The 17,217-nt window shown below is 44.9% G+C and overlaps 2 protein-coding genes across 2 annotated transcripts in view; one reads left to right on the forward strand and one right to left on the reverse strand.

Annotated features, from left to right (window-relative positions):
* Positions 1-2,672: 2,672 nt before the first annotated feature.
* METTL21C (methyltransferase 21C, AARS1 lysine) lies at positions 2,673-10,426 on the forward strand. Its single transcript, XM_024753974.1, has 4 exons — positions 2,673-2,781; positions 5,837-5,988; positions 8,798-8,915; positions 10,032-10,426. Exons 1-4 carry the CDS (start codon positions 2,673-2,675, stop codon positions 10,424-10,426), a joined length of 774 nt encoding a protein of 257 aa, XP_024609742.1.
* A 2,875-nt stretch (positions 10,427-13,301) lies between these two features.
* TPP2 (tripeptidyl peptidase 2) overlaps positions 13,302-17,217 on the reverse strand; it is a 67,764-nt gene continuing 63,848 nt past the window's right edge. The window contains exons 29-30 of the mRNA XM_024754029.1: positions 16,022-16,141; positions 13,302-14,246 (exon numbers count right to left, since the gene is read on the reverse strand). Of these exons, the coding sequence (XP_024609797.1) occupies positions 14,157-14,246; positions 16,022-16,141 (210 nt within the window). The 3' untranslated portion in view covers positions 13,302-14,156. The remainder of the gene's footprint in view (positions 14,247-16,021; positions 16,142-17,217) is intronic.

The following is a 17,217-nucleotide window of genomic DNA, read 5'->3' on the forward strand; positions in this document are numbered from 1 at the left end:
CACTGTTGCCCCAACTAACTTTACCCCTTACGCAACTTTAAGCCTTTGACACACATCCCTTCTTGTGGGTAGATGTTCTCTCGTCCTCCTCTCAGTAGAGTCTTAATGTTATTTCTGGCTGCTGGAATCAGGGTCCAGGACAGAGGCCACGTCAGTCGTGCCCCTCCCTTCAGCCACAGGAGTTGGGCTGATAAGCACCCAGCTTGCAGGTTTGTACAAAACCCCACCTGTGCACCCACCCACTCCTTTTTAAAATGAAACGTAAGTCTACATTTCAAACCGCATCACAGCCACTGGATACCACAGAGGACAGCCTCTATTCTGCTGGAACGATTTCTGGATCTTTTGAGAGTGATTCCATTTCATGTTGAAAGAAGTGTGTGTGTGCGTGTGCGTGTGTGTGTGTGTGTGTGTGTGTGTGTAAGACTGAGAACTGAGAAAGGGATAGAGAGAAAGAGAGAGAGTAATTCTAGCAAAGTAATGTGCATGGGTACTGGTGGGTAATGCTACCCTAAATAACTTGGACTTCCACTGGCTGGCTTTTGTTCATAAAATGCTAATCCTCTCAGGTGCAGACCTATATAAAACACTGGGGATTAAAGTCTGCACAGAAATCTCAAATCTCTTCTGCTGCATAAGGTAAAGATATGTTTAAACTAACCAAAATTATTTTGAGGTTACTAACAAGGAGTCCTTTTCAGAACTTCCCAATTCTTCATTAAATACTAACATGATATAGATCATATGATGTGTTGAGCTAATAACGAACACTAGGTAGATTACTGTAGTTATTTTCTAGGTTGCTTTTTGGGGAAAAAAATTAATGTCTCACGTCAACTATAATGATGGGGGAGGGGAGTCATTTCATTTCACAAGGAAAAATACTACCTGTTATTGGAGTGAAAACAGGTCTCCTTTTCTTGCATGCCAAATGAAGAAATGTCTAAATTTAATGCGCAGAGTCCCGTGGTGCTGGGTGGGTGTCCTATAAAGAGTGTTGTCTTACCTGACTACTCTCTGGCTTTGAAGATGAGAATAAGTTAATACTGTTTGTGCAAGAGGCTTTGCACAGGTTATCTCACTTAATCCCTACGACCGTCATGTGAGGTCAGAATCACCACTATCTACATTTTCAACAAAATTAGTACATGGCAGAGCCAGCATTCAAATGCAGGGCCCTTCACCGCAGCGCTGAGACTTTCTCCCTGAAGATGCTCTGGGTACTCACCAACAACCAGTCAGCTGTCTTTTAAGGGAACAGTTAACTTCTGGAGTCGGGGGCACGTTGAAGAGAAGGAGCAAGTAAGTATCTGCAAGAGAAAAACAACTCCTTGAGTTGAAGAATTGGGGTAAATATTTGATTGTTTGATTCTAGAGCCGGTGAAAATGCTAAATTACCTTCACAGGAACCTCACTGATTTGAAATCCTGTTGCACCTTAATGTGAGAGGCACATGACCCCTCCAGGTGTGGAATAGTTAGTAATGGTGTGGCTGGTTGCTATCCCCAGCTGGCCAAAACAATATGATGGGGCAACTCTGGTATACAAAAACAAATTAGGAAAATGATTTACATTTTGTAAAAAAAAAAAAAAAAGACTAGAAAACGTCACTGTGACAACTAAGCATTATGAGTAATTTCAGGGCAAACTCAGCCAGAAAACCCACCGCTGAAGCAAGGCAGCTCAAGCCGTGTCCCACCTCATGGTCAAGAACATAGATCCTGCAGCTGGACCTCCTGGGTTTGACTCCTGGCCCTGCCACTGGCCGGCTGCGTGCTCCTGGGCTGCTTTTGAATCTCTCTGTGCTTGAATTTCTCTCATCTGAGAAGAGGCATAATAATAGCATCCACTTCATAGGGTTTGTTGTGAGGATTAGATGAATCAATTCACTAAAAGCACAAGAATGGTGCTTGGCAAAAACACGCCAAGTCCCGCAGCGATGTCACGTGTTCTTGTTTGGAAGCTGATCAATGATCCCAACAGCCAGGTCCTGTTTTCTTAATCAGTAGAGTTTTCCTGAGCTGCACTAATCACTTTTGCTCTCCCGTTTCTCGCCCACAGCCCTAAGAGCTAGGTAGATATCATCCTTCCCTTTTTTGCTGATGAGGAAATGGTGTGGAGGGGATTAAGTGAGTTGCCAAGAGTAAGAGGGGGCAGCCAACCAGCCTCCTGGCTCTCAGCCCCCAGCGCTTTCTACTATCTTGCGCTAAAGCCTCAGATGAGAAGGGAGCAGCCCCGCATTTGGGGCAAATCCATGATGTCATTAACCCTGGATCCACAAGGTACCCTTAAAGATATGTACGTCTGGATCAGACCTTCTTCATCGAGATTCAGTTCCAAAAGCTCTTAGAAATACACCTTAGACTGCAGCAAGGCAGCACCTGTCTGGCTACAGTGGCTCTGCTTTTGCATTTCTCCAGGCGATGGAAAGGTGGGGTGATGATGTGTCATGGTTTCCTTCCACTCTGCTCTGCAAAACCAGGATGGCAGCGCCCAGGGCGGCTGCTCTCCCCACCCCACCCCCGCCCCGGGGAACTAAGCTGAAATGCAGGTGTTCTTTCCAGCTCAGCAGATGCTAAGGCGATAAGCTGCACCTTGCAGAGGCTCTGGGCGATTCAGACCCGGAGGAGCGCTCAGTCCAGGCCAGCTCTCTCCTCCCTGGCGGCTCTGGGATGGATGCGTGTCTGCGCTCAGGGCAGCAGCCCCAGTCCGTGGACGAGGCACCGAGACCCCCGGATGAGGAGGGTCTACAGACAGACGGCAGCAGCGGACCCCCGGGAGGTAACCTCCTTCCTCAGCTCCACATCTTCTCCCATCTTTTCCTGGGGATGGCGTTTTGCAGTGAACCCCAGGCACAAGAATATCCATTTCCTTTTAACCCTACATCTTTTTCTTATCATGATGCTTAGTAGAAAAATGCCTTTATGCAAGCAGAAGCATGACACTAAAGGTAATCCCTATGTTTTTATTATTTACCTATCAAAGACCAAAACTTTGTTTTATCCAAATCTAAGAGGGTTAGATTTTTGTAACAAGAACTTTTAAAAGAGAAATGAAATCTAGATTCCTTCCTGCTTTTCGCCAAAATGTATTCCTGGCAGCTGCGTCCTTCAGTGGATCAGTGTAAAGTCAAGTGTACTTTCCCATTATGACAACAGAACCCTTTAGTGTTGCTTTTCTGGGCAGGGAATCAGTAGTAAATAAACAACAGACATAACAAATGATGTCATAAGAGCCAAGATGTAACGTTCAAAACGTTAACAGTCAACAGTGGAAAATTATGTTCCAACTCTGTTAAACCAGGATGGTAATTCATTTTTCCTAAACTGTTTACATAAAAATGCAACTCTGCCTATCTTGAAAATCTGATGTCTCTAAAACTGTCAGACGAGCATAGATACAATAATTGAAAATCATGTGCAATCAACATAGATTTCTTTTATCTTTGTAGCGTGGAAAAATGGTCTGATGGAGGACATTTATATGCCCATGTTTCTTTACAATGTCGATCCAGAAAGTACAACCATCAGCTTACGATCTGTCATCTTGTGAAAGGATGAGCCACTTAAAATCAGCACATAGACTTTTCCTACAGCCTTGAGAGAAAAGTTAGCCTTTATTTGTGGTTATTTGTGGGAGGAAGGGAGGAAGGAACGGTCTGGGTGATATCGAGGGGATGGAAGCTGGCAGGAGGTGGCCTGGGTCCCTGACGGTCTGGCTGCTCCAGTGATGAGAGGCTCAGAGGTAAGGAGGATAGCCCGGTACCCACTCCTCATTCCAGATGGCCTGTACCAGCTCCTGCATTTCAGGAATTTTGCGAGCTGATTGTTAAACATGGGCATTGTTAAAATTTAAGTCATACAAACGTACAATGAAATGGATTATGTAAAAGGTAAAGGTATATGAAAAACTTAGGTAATAAATACTCACGTCTCATCAGGAATTCTTTTCCTACATTTTACGATGACCTGTGCCCTTGAGGCTGTTGAGGGGTGTCGTATCCGTGTGGTAGAAATGCTCGTGGTGCTGAGCTGCTTCACCCCTTTCCCAGGGATGGCCACTGTGGGAGCGCTGTCACCATGGTGATGGCCAAATCCTGCACTTCAGTGCTTCCTCACCGCCCCCAGGCTGGTTGTTAAAGTTTCTGGGCACAAGATGGTCTGTTCCTCTACCTTCTTATTTTCTCTGAAACAGAACTCAGAGTCAGCCTGTCAGCCTATGGGAGAAGCTGGGTCCCCTTTGTTGAGTGATAAATTTCAGGTTCATGGTTTTAGATGTTGGTTGTTTCCCCTTATAAGAGGTGGGTGGGGACCAAAGGTCCTCTCCTCTCCCCACAGCCTCTCCTGGGGCACATGACAGGGAAGGATGGCATCTCAGGGCTTGGCCACTATTCATCAGCAGGTTCTTGCAAGCTCAAGGAAGCCCTGGGTTTCTGGAAGCTCGCCTTTGTGGTCAGGACAGAGAATTCTCCTTCCAGGAGATCAGAACCCATGGCTGAGAGCTGCAGGCGTCACTGTGCTAATTTACAAACTGGTCATTTGGCCCACACTGTGGTCAAAGACCACTTGGATACTTTTTTGTAAAATGCAACACAAATGAATTTCTGGAGGAACAACATGAAAAGAAGTACAAAGACATACACAATACAAGCTTTGGTTTTTCGTAATCAGATTCAACAGATATGGTCAAGTTGTTGTAAATGTTTCTAGGTGTTCACTCCACATTTCTGGACTCTTCTGGCTGTGACCCTGTTGCAAAGCGTTTGCAGAGCCGTGGCACAGAACCGTCCAGTGCGGGTGGAGATCAGTGAAACCGGATCTCTGAGGGGTGGACCCCTGATTAGGCTTCTTCAAAGGCCCCCTACCCCTCACCCTGCACTCACCCTGCACTCACCCTCACCTGCCTCCTTGAGTGCATATTTCTGGTTAGAGACCTTCAGATGTTCACTGAATGCTCCTTTCCACTAGTCCATCCCTGGTTACACATCCGCAGGCAGAGCTCAGGCAGCAAAGGCTGGTCTCATGCAAGCTCCCCCCCAGGCTCCTCGCTGCCAACGCCTCTCCCCGAGGGTACCAGCAGCCCCCCGTCTTCTGCGCACGACCCCTCCGTGTGCTCAGGGTCCCCATTCTGATCTTATTACTCGCTGTTCTTTCTATGCTGAAACCCCCTGCGAAACCTTTGACATTCTGGGCTTCCATGATGTCAGCCCCGATCAGGTGCTCTTTTCCTCTCATTTTATATGACATCTGAGAGCTGCTTGAGTGGTCATGAGCGTAAAGGAGTATTTAAGGAAGAGTAATTTAATAGCTGGAGCTCATCTGACAACCTCCCCCAGGACTGCGGAGCTGGCTCGTCTTTGGGTGACCTGCACCTTTTGAGAAGCAGTTGTAGAAGGACTTAAGGAACATGTTCCAGCCAACATGCGGGAATGTTACATCACTTCAAGACCCAAAAATAGTCAGGTCCACGCTTGCCTCGGTCCTCCTTATGCAGATGGCTCATTCGTGCCATTCTGTGCGGTGGCCTAGCTTCCTCCTCTCACCAAAACAGAGGGAGGGATGGATCGACACCGCACTGTCTGCTCCTAAATCGAGGGAAGGGCCCAGGGCATCCTTTGGCATTTCGTCGTATGATAAAAATGTCCCATAGAAATGTTATGTCCCTGTCACCCCATATCATTCAGTTTGGGCTAGTTTGCAGCCACTGTCACTGATGGCATTCCCCCCCCCTGTTTCTGGAAGAATGCTCAGTCTCTTCCCGTCTGACTAACTGTACCGAGTGCAGATTTGCACTGGATCAACAAATAATGAAACCGATTTAATTTTCTGTCCCACAGATTCTAACAAGATAGAACCATCGCTTCAAAGCCTCCAGAAATTTGTTCCTATGAATTACGCCAGCTACACCCAGGAGTACTATTGGTTTGCAGGCAAGAGGATTGTCATTCAAGAATCGATCGAGAGTTACGGAGCGGTGGTGTGGCCAGGGGTGAGGGAGCTGTCACATTGGGGTGTTGGGGATTCTGGGGATGAGAACAGCAAATTTGTACAACTGTGGTGCCTTGGACGACTTGCCATGTGCTCTAACGTTCTGTGCTTCTCAAATTGAGGGTCCAAGGATGCCCCCCCAGGGGTGTTGCTGGTGTACCTAGATGCTGCAGAAACCTGGCATCTTTCCTAAAAACAACGATTTTCCTCTATGTTATGTTTCTTGAAACATTATTTTCTCACATTAACATAAAGTTGAGTATATTGGGAAGTAGGATGAAAAATTCATATCAATTGTTAAAAAATCAGAAGAAAAGTCTTTAGAGTTTAGGTTTTGTAGTGGCCACCTTTGGGCCTCTCCCACAGACCTTCAGGTATTCACTCGCCTTTTAGAGTGCGGCCAGTCCAGTGGAAACGCTTAGGAAGTGGTGCTTCGTCTCATGCTCTCCCTGCAACAGTCCCCAGAGGATGGAGCTGAAATGGGGGAAAACACGGAATTCAGAGCCAGAAAACCTGCTATGTTCTGGCTGAGTGCACTGTTTCCCCTGGCGCGGCGCAGTGCAGAACCAGGCTGGGACGATGGACCTCGGAGGCCAGCGCCTTCGTTCTTTCCACTGCCGAGGTTCTCAGCCTGTGCTTGGAGAGGCTCCAGATCAGAACTGCCCCACTGTTAGCTTAGATGGGAATCCTCCTGGGTTCTTGTTAAATGCAGACTCTGATTCAGGAGGTCAGGCTGGGGGAGGTGGACTGGGGCTGCATTTCTGACTCACTCCCGGGTGACGCAGACCTGCTGGCCCGCTGCGTGGCTGTGATCAGAGGTTCCTTGGAGCGCCCTTTGCAGTCTGGGTACCAGTGATGGGGGAGATGGAGCGGGGGGGCAGGGGAGGGACAGCTAAGGGCTCCAGGCTCTTAGAGCTGCCCCCTCACTGACCCCAGCCAAGGAAGCTCTATTTTTACCCGGTATGCTTAATATAAGTATGATTTCCTTCAGCTAAATGTTTTTCTTTGGCTTAACAAGTTTGAAACCAGCAAGCGACTCTCCACAGCTTCCTACTATATTTGGCAAACAGACACCCAGAGCTGGGTGATCAGAAATCAGGAGTGGAAAAAGATGATTTGTCCACTGGACTGTTTTATTCTTAATAAGGCCTCAGCCTTTCATGCACCAAACCCTGGCTCTTCTCAGGACCTCAGTTTCCTGAAGGCTGCAGAAGGATCCGTATCGTGTGGGGAAGCACCCTTTCCTTGTGCGACTTCAAGAGCAGCTGTGAGAGATGACTTTTCGGAGTTTGCTAATAGGACTAAGAAGCGGGGGAGTGTTTGCTGAAAGATGTAGCTGTTCCCGAGAGAAGATCCGTCCCCAGATGGCACCCACCGGGCCAGCCTGTCACAGGGCAGGGCCCTTCAGGAAGGACGCCTACAGCCACCCCTTCAGGAACTCCTCAGAGCACACGTCTTGGTGGCTCTGGGTGACACTCTTCCAAATCCTGAAATCCCACACAGTGAATAATGCTCCTTTCTCCTCAAGAACCAAAGGCGGCCTTTCCTCAAAACTGCCGCCCCCAGCTCTGGAGCTCCTTGCCATGGGCTGGATGCCGATGCCACCCCGCACCCGTGCCGTCCCGCCTGTCCCCCTCTCACTCATCCTCCAGCGCCCAGGGCCCCTTGACGCCCCTTACCTCCCTACCGTGCCATTGGGAATTGTTTTCCGTCCTCCCCCCACCCCCGTCCCTGGTCCCCGAGTCCCTTGAGAGGAGCTGGGGAGGAAAGGGAGGGACCCACGTGCTCGGAGCTGCCACCAACCCTGGCGCAGGCCATCGTGAGCGCGGCTGTCTCATACGATCCAGGCCGCCCCCTACTCCAGCATGGGCGCCAGACAGAAAGGGAGTCATAGCGAGCCCAGAGCACCTGCACGAAGACAAGGGCTAAAGGTGTGTGCAAACGAGAGCTTTCACGTTGCCTTTTCAGCGCAGGGTTGCAGGGTTCGCATTCCCAACTCCGGTAACGCTCTCACACCTAGTAACTCTCCCCAGTCCCTCTAGTCCGAGACATCACCAGCCGACGCCCATTGGCTCACATGGGAAGGGACCTTGATTTTCTGTACAGAAATAGATCTAAATTTCTTCTTCTTTTTTTTTTTTACTGTGTAAAGGATGTAACCTCCTTGCTGCTACCCCCCAAAGTGTGGCCCGGTGGCACTGGCATTAGCTGGTGGCTTGTTAGAAATGCAGCCTTGAGCTCCATCAGCCCTACCACACGCAGCCAGGGCGTCTTTCACCAGGTGTCAGGTGACCTGCATGTGCGCTAGGGTTTGGGAAGCACCGCCCAGCCAGTCGAGTGTTTCTTAGATGAACTGCTTTAAGAGAAAAATTCCTACGCAGTTGTTCAGTGCAGCAGGCAAAGTCCAGAGCAACCTGAACGTTGGTGGAGTCAGCAGGGAGCGGATGGAGCCGCTTACAGCGCAAGTCTTACAGCAGGTGGAGGCCCGAAATGATGTAAGCAAGGGCTTGCTGCCCTGCGGCCCCTCCTCTCCTGGTTCTGGAAGAGCTGAGCTGACCTTCCTGTTCCTGGAGGCTGGTCAAGGGTCTTCTGATACAGGCGCTTTCACAAGTCTGTGTCTCTAGTTCCTCTGATGCATGTTACAGTGTTCATATTCCAGAGGTCAAAACACGCCGTTGCACGTATATTTTGATTCTTGTGAGCCCCCAGTAAGCTGAAACTCTTTAACGTGTCTTTGAGTATTTAACTTGTGGTGGGGAACAGGGTCCTCGGTTTCCAGTGTCCAGGTGACAACTGTGAATGTTTTTCAGGCCATGGCTTTGTGCCAGTATTTGGAGGAACACGCAGAGGAACTCGGTCTCCAAGGAGCTAAGATGCTCGAAATCGGTGCTGGACCAGGCCTCGTTTCCATCGTGGCCAGTATTCTAGGTTTGTCTGTCTATTCTCGGCCTTGTTTCAAAAGATGGTTACGGTGACAACAGTGATAATAACCACTTAGTACTGTGTGACGGGCTGTGGTTTAGGTGCTTGGCCGTGATCGCACTCACTGAATCTACCCAGACGTCCAGGCTAGAATGACTGCTGTTACCCGGAGATAAGACAACTGTGCCTTAGAGGCTAACTCGTCCAATCCATTGATTATTACCACGTGAGAAAGTTGAAATTCTGAAGGTGTGACTCTTGAATTCCTGTTGTAAACAGCTCTGTTATGCTGTCCCCTGCTTTTCAGTGCAACTATTAACAACTGATGTTTTGGAAAAAAACAAAAAATAAGTGACTGAATCCAACGTGAAGACAGATTTATACCCAAAATGCCAGTTGTGAGTCCTGGGAGCTGGGCAAGAGGCGGGTATGTCTGGCCTACTTCAGCCTACACTATTACGGATCTTCTTCTATCAAAACCAATCTGGAATTATGATTTTGTGAACCTTTATCACTAGCATTAAAATGCCTAAAAATTAACTTAATGCATTTAGTAGGTGGGAGAGTCATTCAAATTAGATCATCCCTTAGGAAAGAAAACTAGGTGCTGACACCTCACGTAAGAGAAAACCAAAATCTTCAGATAAAGACAGTTTGGGAAGGAAAAACATTATAAATGATGACAGTAACCAAACGCTAAGAATCTTGGTATGTTTAGTTAATTATTCCGAAATCTCTCAAAACTGCACCGCCGTTTAACTTAGTTTCTTAAAAGACGGGAACGTTATTCTATTTCAATGGTTCTTCACCAAAGGTGATTTTTGCCCCATGAAGGACATTTGGCAGTGTCGGGGGACATTTTTGATCAGCACAACTTGGGGTTTGGGTGGGGAGGTGCTACTTGCATCTTGTGGATGGAGACCAGGGACCCTGCTAAACATCTTACAGGGCACAGGGCAGGGTCCCCCAGCAGAATTATCCAGTCCATATGGACATAGGTGAGAAGGGCGCTGGTCCAGGGCCAAGGTGAGAAGCCCAGTTCCATTTCTCCCTGAGAGTATGTGTACCCTGTGGCTGCCCAAATGTTCCAGGTAATTCGTACAAGTTTCCTCTCTCTCTTAGGAGCTCAAGTCACAGCAACGGATTTGCCTGACGTCCTAGGGAACCTTCAATACAATCTTTTAAGGAACACACTAAACCATACAGCACATCTGCCTGAAGTGAAAGAGCTGGTGTGGGGAGAGGGCCTGGAACAGAACTTCCCCAAGTCCACATGTTACTATGATTACTTGCTGGCTTCTGACGTGGTCTACCACCATTACTTCCTGGACAAGCTGCTTGCCACCATGGCGTACCTCTGCCAGCCGGGAACGGTGTTGCTTTGGGCAAACAAGTTCAGATTCAGCACCGATTATGAATTTTTAGATAAATTCAAGCAGGTTTTTGACACAACACTCTTGGCTGAATTTCAAGAGTCATCAATCAAACTTTTTAAAGGAGTGCTAAAATGGGACTAAATTAAACAAGATAACCTTTCGAAACGTTAGTGTGTCTTTTGAACAGTGTTGGAAATTTTATAAGATTGCAAAGGTAGTGCACGGAAACAACTTGTATAACTAGAATAAACATAATATTACAGCAACTCTCCAAAGCAACCAGTTTAGGATCATCTGCTTCATCTAAATATACACAAACAACATGAAGATATGAAAGTAGCTTTGTTGGCTTCTGAGAGTCTCAATTAAGTGTTAAATAAATTTTACACAAATAAATTAACAAACAAGTGGATTTCCCCTCGTTATTTCTGCTGGAAAGCATGGTTTTAAACCTGTCAATATACTTTTGTCACTTGCTTTTTGAAAATAAGCTTGACAGGGTCCGTGTATCTTAATCGGAAGAGTCTACTTTGTACAGATTTTAACTGTAGCAAAGGGAGAGGATAAAGAGTAATGGAAAACAAGTTCTAGGCTTTACACTGATTAAAACTGAAAAATACGGGAACAGTGCTGGAATGAGAAAACGGATGTCACCTCAGGGGCCCAGAACTAGTGCTGAGCGCACACTCTGCACCAGCCCTAGTGCTTCCTTCAGAAGTTAGTTATTTTATCCAGCTCTTTCTGTTGTTTTCAGTGGTGTGGTGCAGACATTGGTCACCATTACCTGAAGTAGGAAAACTGTCCCGACTTTTAAAAGAATTTGAAAAAGAATAGATACATGTATAACTGAATCACTTTGCTGTCCACCTGAAACTATCACAACACTGGTAATCAACTCTACTCCAGTATATAATAAAAAGTTAAAAAAAAAGAATCCACTTTATAATATAAAAATAAAGAAATAAAGAACCATTTTGTCTCCTGTTATCAATCACACAGAAACGTCACAGTTTTGCCGGGGATGGCTTCTCCTGGAACGTATGTGTCGGCATGGAGGCACAGAATAATCTAGCCTGAAAGCAGGGCTGACAAGGCAGCTTGGCGTCACTGCCCCAGATCCCGGCATCACTCACCACGGGTACCACTGATGGACCAACCTTTCTAGGAATCACAGTTCAAAGCAGACTTTGCCAGTCTGTGGCTGTATCTCTAATTTCCACAGCAAACTTAATAATCTTCATTCTAAAATTTCATTATCTGAGAAAGACTTACACCCCACTGAAAGAGAGAAGTAGTAATTACAGATAGAAAAGTCCTTGTTACAACAGAGAGCCGGATGTGGCTCATAGATTAAAAAAAAAAACAAAACAACTGCCTGTGAACTTTCACGATATACTGCATGTCCTATTAAAAAGCGCTGTTATTCACCACCTCCCCCTGCAGACATGTACCTCACTCTACTGCTTCTCACTACCAGTCAGGACTGTGAATACATCCAAAACCCACCATGAACTTAACTTCTCCTTCCACATTAAAAAATATAGCAAAAAGACCAAACCCTGAAGAATAAAGTGAGAAATTAGGGAAATGCAACAATGGTGATTTTCTGGTATTTGAAGGATACCAGAATTTATTGTATCTTGACATAACTCAGAAGGTAGTACTTCAAAATCAATTACTAGGAAGTTTCTAACCTTAAAATTACACTAAAATTGGATACTAAAAGGCATGTTCTAAAAGAAGGTGTCATTTCAGTGAAACTGGTAAAAGCTTTTGTCAGTGAAAAAGCACCTCCGAAAATTCTCTCCTCCGTTGAAGTCATGAGAAAACTGACAAAAATTCTCAGAAGCATGTAGCAATCTTAACCAAAGGCATGTAGCAATCTGAAGCACGTTCACTCAAAACGGCTGAACCTCAGCTAAGACAGCAGTGTGCTTTGTGACGTTTTCAATGGCCCTGTCCCCATGCCATCTCCCGCTCCACGGCAGCCTTGAAAACCAGCAGCCTGGCAATCCCTGGAGACTGTTCCCCAGAAAACACCACGTGCAAGGCCGTCTTTGACTGGACTCAGATCTCTCGCAGGCTGAGAAGCCTTTCCCCAGGGGTTTGTCTAGAGGATTACAGGCAACTGTACAATTTTGTGGCTGCCTTAGATGATGGCTAACCGTTGGGACTAATTAAAAAGCCTAAAGGGGAAGGCTGGGAAATGTCCAGAGGGGCTCAGAAAGCTGTCATATTCCTGGGTACCAGCCACGCACATCGCAGGGCTGAATGCATCCTCGGGGAGGACCTGGGGAGGACCCAAGTGCTCACCCCTGGCTGACCCTGAGGCTCTGTGCTGCAGGTAGTACTTACAGAGATGCCAAACCCGGTGGTAAAACACGTTCTCTAATTAACATCCAGCCAGCAGCACGACCCTGGGGAGCCACCCTACCCCTTCTGAGCATCTCAATTCCCTGACTGGATTGAACCTGTCCATGTGTAGGTGAAAGCACGTGTTTGTCAGAGAACATGCATGCGGTTGTTCATGGGTGCACTTTAGATGGCTCAGAAACTGTGCAAAATGTCTGCGTGCATATGTGCACTTTTTCATAAAGGGTCTAACGTCTTCATCAGATAAAGGAGCCAATTACTCAAAAAACAGTCACGAATGACTAAGACCAGATGTCTGGTAGGCCTTTTACAGTAGTAAATTCTAAGGGAAGATTTAAAAACCATACACACACAAACACATTTGCTATAAGACAGTAGAGGCCTTTTAATATTGTCTACATGTGCTTATTTTACGGAGGAAGGATGAAAGAAGTATAGTAGCCAGAGAGATAAAAATAAAAAATTAAACCTACACAAAAGTTAATCACATAATAAGATTCGGAAATATATTCAAATAATTGCAAGCCTATAAGAAACATTATAAATTATTTCATGTTGAATTTTTTGTCTATGGATTTAATGTATTATTCATTTCTGTTCTAACCCCAAATTTTATTTATGAAAAATTAAGACCAACTTTAAGAACCTTCAATATTCACTTTTATTATTTATAAAAAAATTAAGGTATGAGAGTGCATATGGTGTACTGCGATCTTGGGTTTGCACATTTATTCACGTGTTTACATTATTTCAACTTTAATAAACATACCATATATGTATCTTTACAATACCTGATACAGATTTAAGCTGTCTGGCACTTATACATGTATTATTAGCTCATTCTGATGCTCTGCACGTCAAGAAGATGTTAAAAATGATTGGCCTGAAATAACTCCAAGATGAAGACTGATTGAAGCAGTTATGCTCCAGCGTTTGCCACAAATTTATTTGTGCCGGTTTTATTTTCTCCCCTTAATTGAATGTAAACGTTTGCCAAAAAAAAAAAAAAAAAAAAAAAAAAAATCTGGAAATGAAGTTCTGTTACTTTTTAGTCTAATAAATAATTTTAGCTACGCTTAATGTAGCTTTTTTAAGGCCTTCATACAATTGAAAAAAATTAAAGTCGCGCATGTTAAAACCCTGTTCATTTATAAAATAAAAAATAGAATTTTATAGGTTTGCAGTTAAAAGTTACTGTTCAAAACCTCTCATGCATGTAACAGCTGCAACCCAACTGAAAGTCCTTGGTGCTGGCAGCCAGGGCACAGCCCGCTGCCAGCAATGTGAGGCATTAAGAAAACACCATGATGTCAGAGGTCTAGATTTACATGTATTAAGCCACACGCCAGCAAATTCTCTGATAAATACACATCATTTTAATAATCAGTATTTGATAGCAGATGAAAACATGCATTAGACTAAAAATGCCACAAATTTGTTTTTATATCCATTCACTATAAAACTTTCTTTTTTAAAATTTAAAGTCTTGGTTCCTATTTTAGAATACACAGTAATCAGGAGGATACATGATGGGGAGCCAGTTTTCGGTAAAAGATGCACAGTGGGTCCATCCAAGCAGCTTCATCAGCTGTAATAAAACACACACAATTATTAAAGAACAGATGTTTCAGGCTCAGCATTTAGGGTAAATTCTGTATTAAATATTTAGTCGTAATAAAGAAGCAGCAGGTAGAACTTTCCTTCCATCAACTCACCCACAACCTTCCTTCCGCCCGACCCGCCTATCCTGGCGATTATCATCACCCCTGCCAACCCTCCTGCCTTCCCTCCCTCCCTCTGTCCTCCTGGCTTCCCATCGACTTGACATGACTGGCTCCTTTCCTTCCGACCACCCTAGTTTCCTTTCCCTCACTCTTCCTGAGTGCCTACGGTAGTCAAACACTGTTCTAGGCATTAGGAAAAAGCACTGAACAAACTCACTTCCCACTTTCAGGAAACTTAAGTTCTATGCAGGAAAGCCAAACAGAAAGTCAGCAAGCTAATGAACAGATAATAAATAAGTAAAAGAAATGTATCAGGTATATAGTAAAAATAAAACTTGCTATAATACAGACTGGGAAGTGAGATGGTCAAGAAAGGGATCTCTGAGGAGGTGACACTTAAGCTGAAATCTGAGTGACAAGAAGAAACCTACTCTGTGAAAATCTGGGGAAGAGCTCTCCATGCAGCTGGAAGAGCTGGGTCCTCGAGAGGGAAAGGGTGCGCTGTGTCAGCCAAGCAGAGAGGAGGCTGGGACGGCAGAAGCAGAGTGAGGACGTGGGAGTGTGATATGAGATGCAGCTGGAGAGGCCGCTGGCAGGGGCCGGACCACACGGGCCTTACAGGCCACGGGGAGGAGTTTGGATTTTACTCTAAATGTGACGGAGCTTCACCAGGAGGGGTCTAAAGCCATCTTTTCCGGCTGCTGTGTGGAGAACAGACAGCAGGCGAGCAGAGTGGAGGGGAGACAAGTTATGAAACATCCCCTGGTGTGAGCATCTGGGTGGATCGCGAGCTTCACAAATGTAAGAGCTCAGTTCACAGCCTACGTGATGAGAAGACATTAAGTTCCAGAAAGAGCTCTCTCAACCTCCTCAAAGATCTGAAGAAGTGAATTTGAACTGTCTTACAATTTGAACTGACAGAAAAGGTCTGAGAGTAAAGATAACCTATAGTTTACTCTAATTACCAGAAATTGCCCCAGGAACCTACAGGTGAGTTTTACATCCAAAGAATACCTTCAATATGAAGACCAGACCCTCGGCCGCCTTTGGCAGGACCAGCGTACCCCAACCTCCATATACCCTTTAAGCATAAACCAACTATACGTGTACAAAGACAAGGCTAGGCTGAAACAATTTCTGTGGGGTTCAGTGAGTTCTTAGAGTTGACACTTAATTTGCGCAGAGAGCTCAACCACAGAACTTCCCTCCATATACTACATGGTAAAATAAAAAATGGCCTCTCGCGTCAAATGAAGAATAAAATCAAACATAAACTCTAGAAGTTCAACCGTTTTAGAACTGAGCCAACACGTATTTAAAAGAAATCATCTGCTTCCTTCACAAAGGAAACCTGTCTTCTAACTACACAAAATATGCAATGCATTTTGCCTATGTTGAAAACACTAGAAGCTAAAAATATAGGTTTTCTGGACAGGAGTGAAAAATGTTTTAAAAATTTAAACAGCTTACTGACTACCTTTCATGCATTTATTTTATAGTTCACATTATGTTAATTAGACTAATAATTAGTCACGATAAAGCTGGTACTGTTTTATCACTACCGTAAGGCTTTCTAACTATCTTGTCACTCTACAATATTGAAATGATACCCAACAGTGGCAATTTTAATATCACTTACTTGAATACAATTTTTCCAGTTTTCTTTTGTTGGTTTTTCTTCCACAAGTTTAGTTGCAAATTTAAGGCCTCTCCCATACATTTTATTTACGAAGGCATGCTTGTATGCAAATGTCAAAACCTACAACGTAAAACAAGATACAGCTCATCTACAAAACATTTACAATTTAAGGCATATTGCTTTAATAATGAAAGAACTGGACTTCCCTGGTGGCGCAGTGGTTAAGAATCCACCTGCCGATGCAGGGGACACGGGTTCGATCCCTGGTCCGGGAAGATCCCACATGCTGCGGAGCAACTAAGCCCGTGCGCCACAACTACTGAGCCTGGGTGCCACAACTACTGAAGCCTGTGCGCCTAGAGCCCGTGCTCCGCAACGAGAGAAGCCACCGCAATGAGAAGCCTGCACACCACAACGAAGAGTGGCCCCCGCTCGCCGCAACTAGAGAAAGCCCGCGTGCAGCAACAAAGACCCAACGCAGCCAAAAGTAAATAAATAAAAATCAAAGAAAAAATAATAAAGAAGAAAAATAATGAAAGAATTGAGGCTTTAACAGAAGTGTAGCTTTTCAAATGAACATGTTACATCAAGTAAATTTTAACAACTTTTTAAAACAACAATTAACATCTTTAAAAGAGCTGGGTATCCCACAGAACAGATAATCTATTTGGGGAAAGAAAGCTATTATGATAAATCACTAGCTGTTGGAATCCATACCAAAATACCTCTATGCAAAAGAAAGCAGAGCTAACGTAAGTGATGACAAAATTGCAAGTTAGACGTACAAAACTATAGTCACTATAAATCACCAAAATTGCGAAAGAGGATAAAAGTAAACAAATGAAGTGTCATATTATATAAACATGTTCTTACTTTCAACTGCTTCCTTTTGTCCAAGTTTTCTACCTTTAATTACTGCATTTGTCAAAAATACTCGTAAGCATTTGTTTATATCTTTAGTCTCCACTTCTAGAATGTGCAGCATGTCCTCAAAGAACGGAATCCTGTCACACTTACCTGTACTCTAGAGATAAGGAAAGGGTTCAGCAACTGTTGCTACAGACACAGTAAGCAGACAGGTGATACAACGCACACCCTTAACGTATGAGCGCTGCGGCAAGAACAGAATTCTTTACAACAGGTTTATTGTGATGCTCATCAAGTGTCTACCGACTTGATGCCGGACCAGGCTCTTA

The sequence above is a fragment of the Neophocaena asiaeorientalis genome, unplaced genomic scaffold (assembly GCF_003031525.2).
Source record: "Neophocaena asiaeorientalis asiaeorientalis breed wild unplaced genomic scaffold, Neophocaena_asiaeorientalis_V1.1 scaffold684, whole genome shotgun sequence".
Classification (NCBI taxonomy): domain Eukaryota; kingdom Metazoa; phylum Chordata; class Mammalia; order Artiodactyla; family Phocoenidae; genus Neophocaena; species Neophocaena asiaeorientalis.

Excerpts from the sequence above, each read along its gene's own strand:
- METTL21C (XM_024753974.1), top strand. The coding sequence starts at position 2,673 with ATGGATGCGTGTCTGCGCTCAGGGCAGCAGCCCCAGTCCGTGGACGAG. Across the intron at positions 5,989-8,797 it reads GAGCGGTGGTGTGGCCAGGG|GCCATGGCTTTGTGCCAGTA; the intron begins GTGAGGGAGCTG and ends AATGTTTTTCAG. Across the intron at positions 8,916-10,031 it reads CATCGTGGCCAGTATTCTAG|GAGCTCAAGTCACAGCAACG; the intron begins GTTTGTCTGTCT and ends TCTCTCTCTTAG.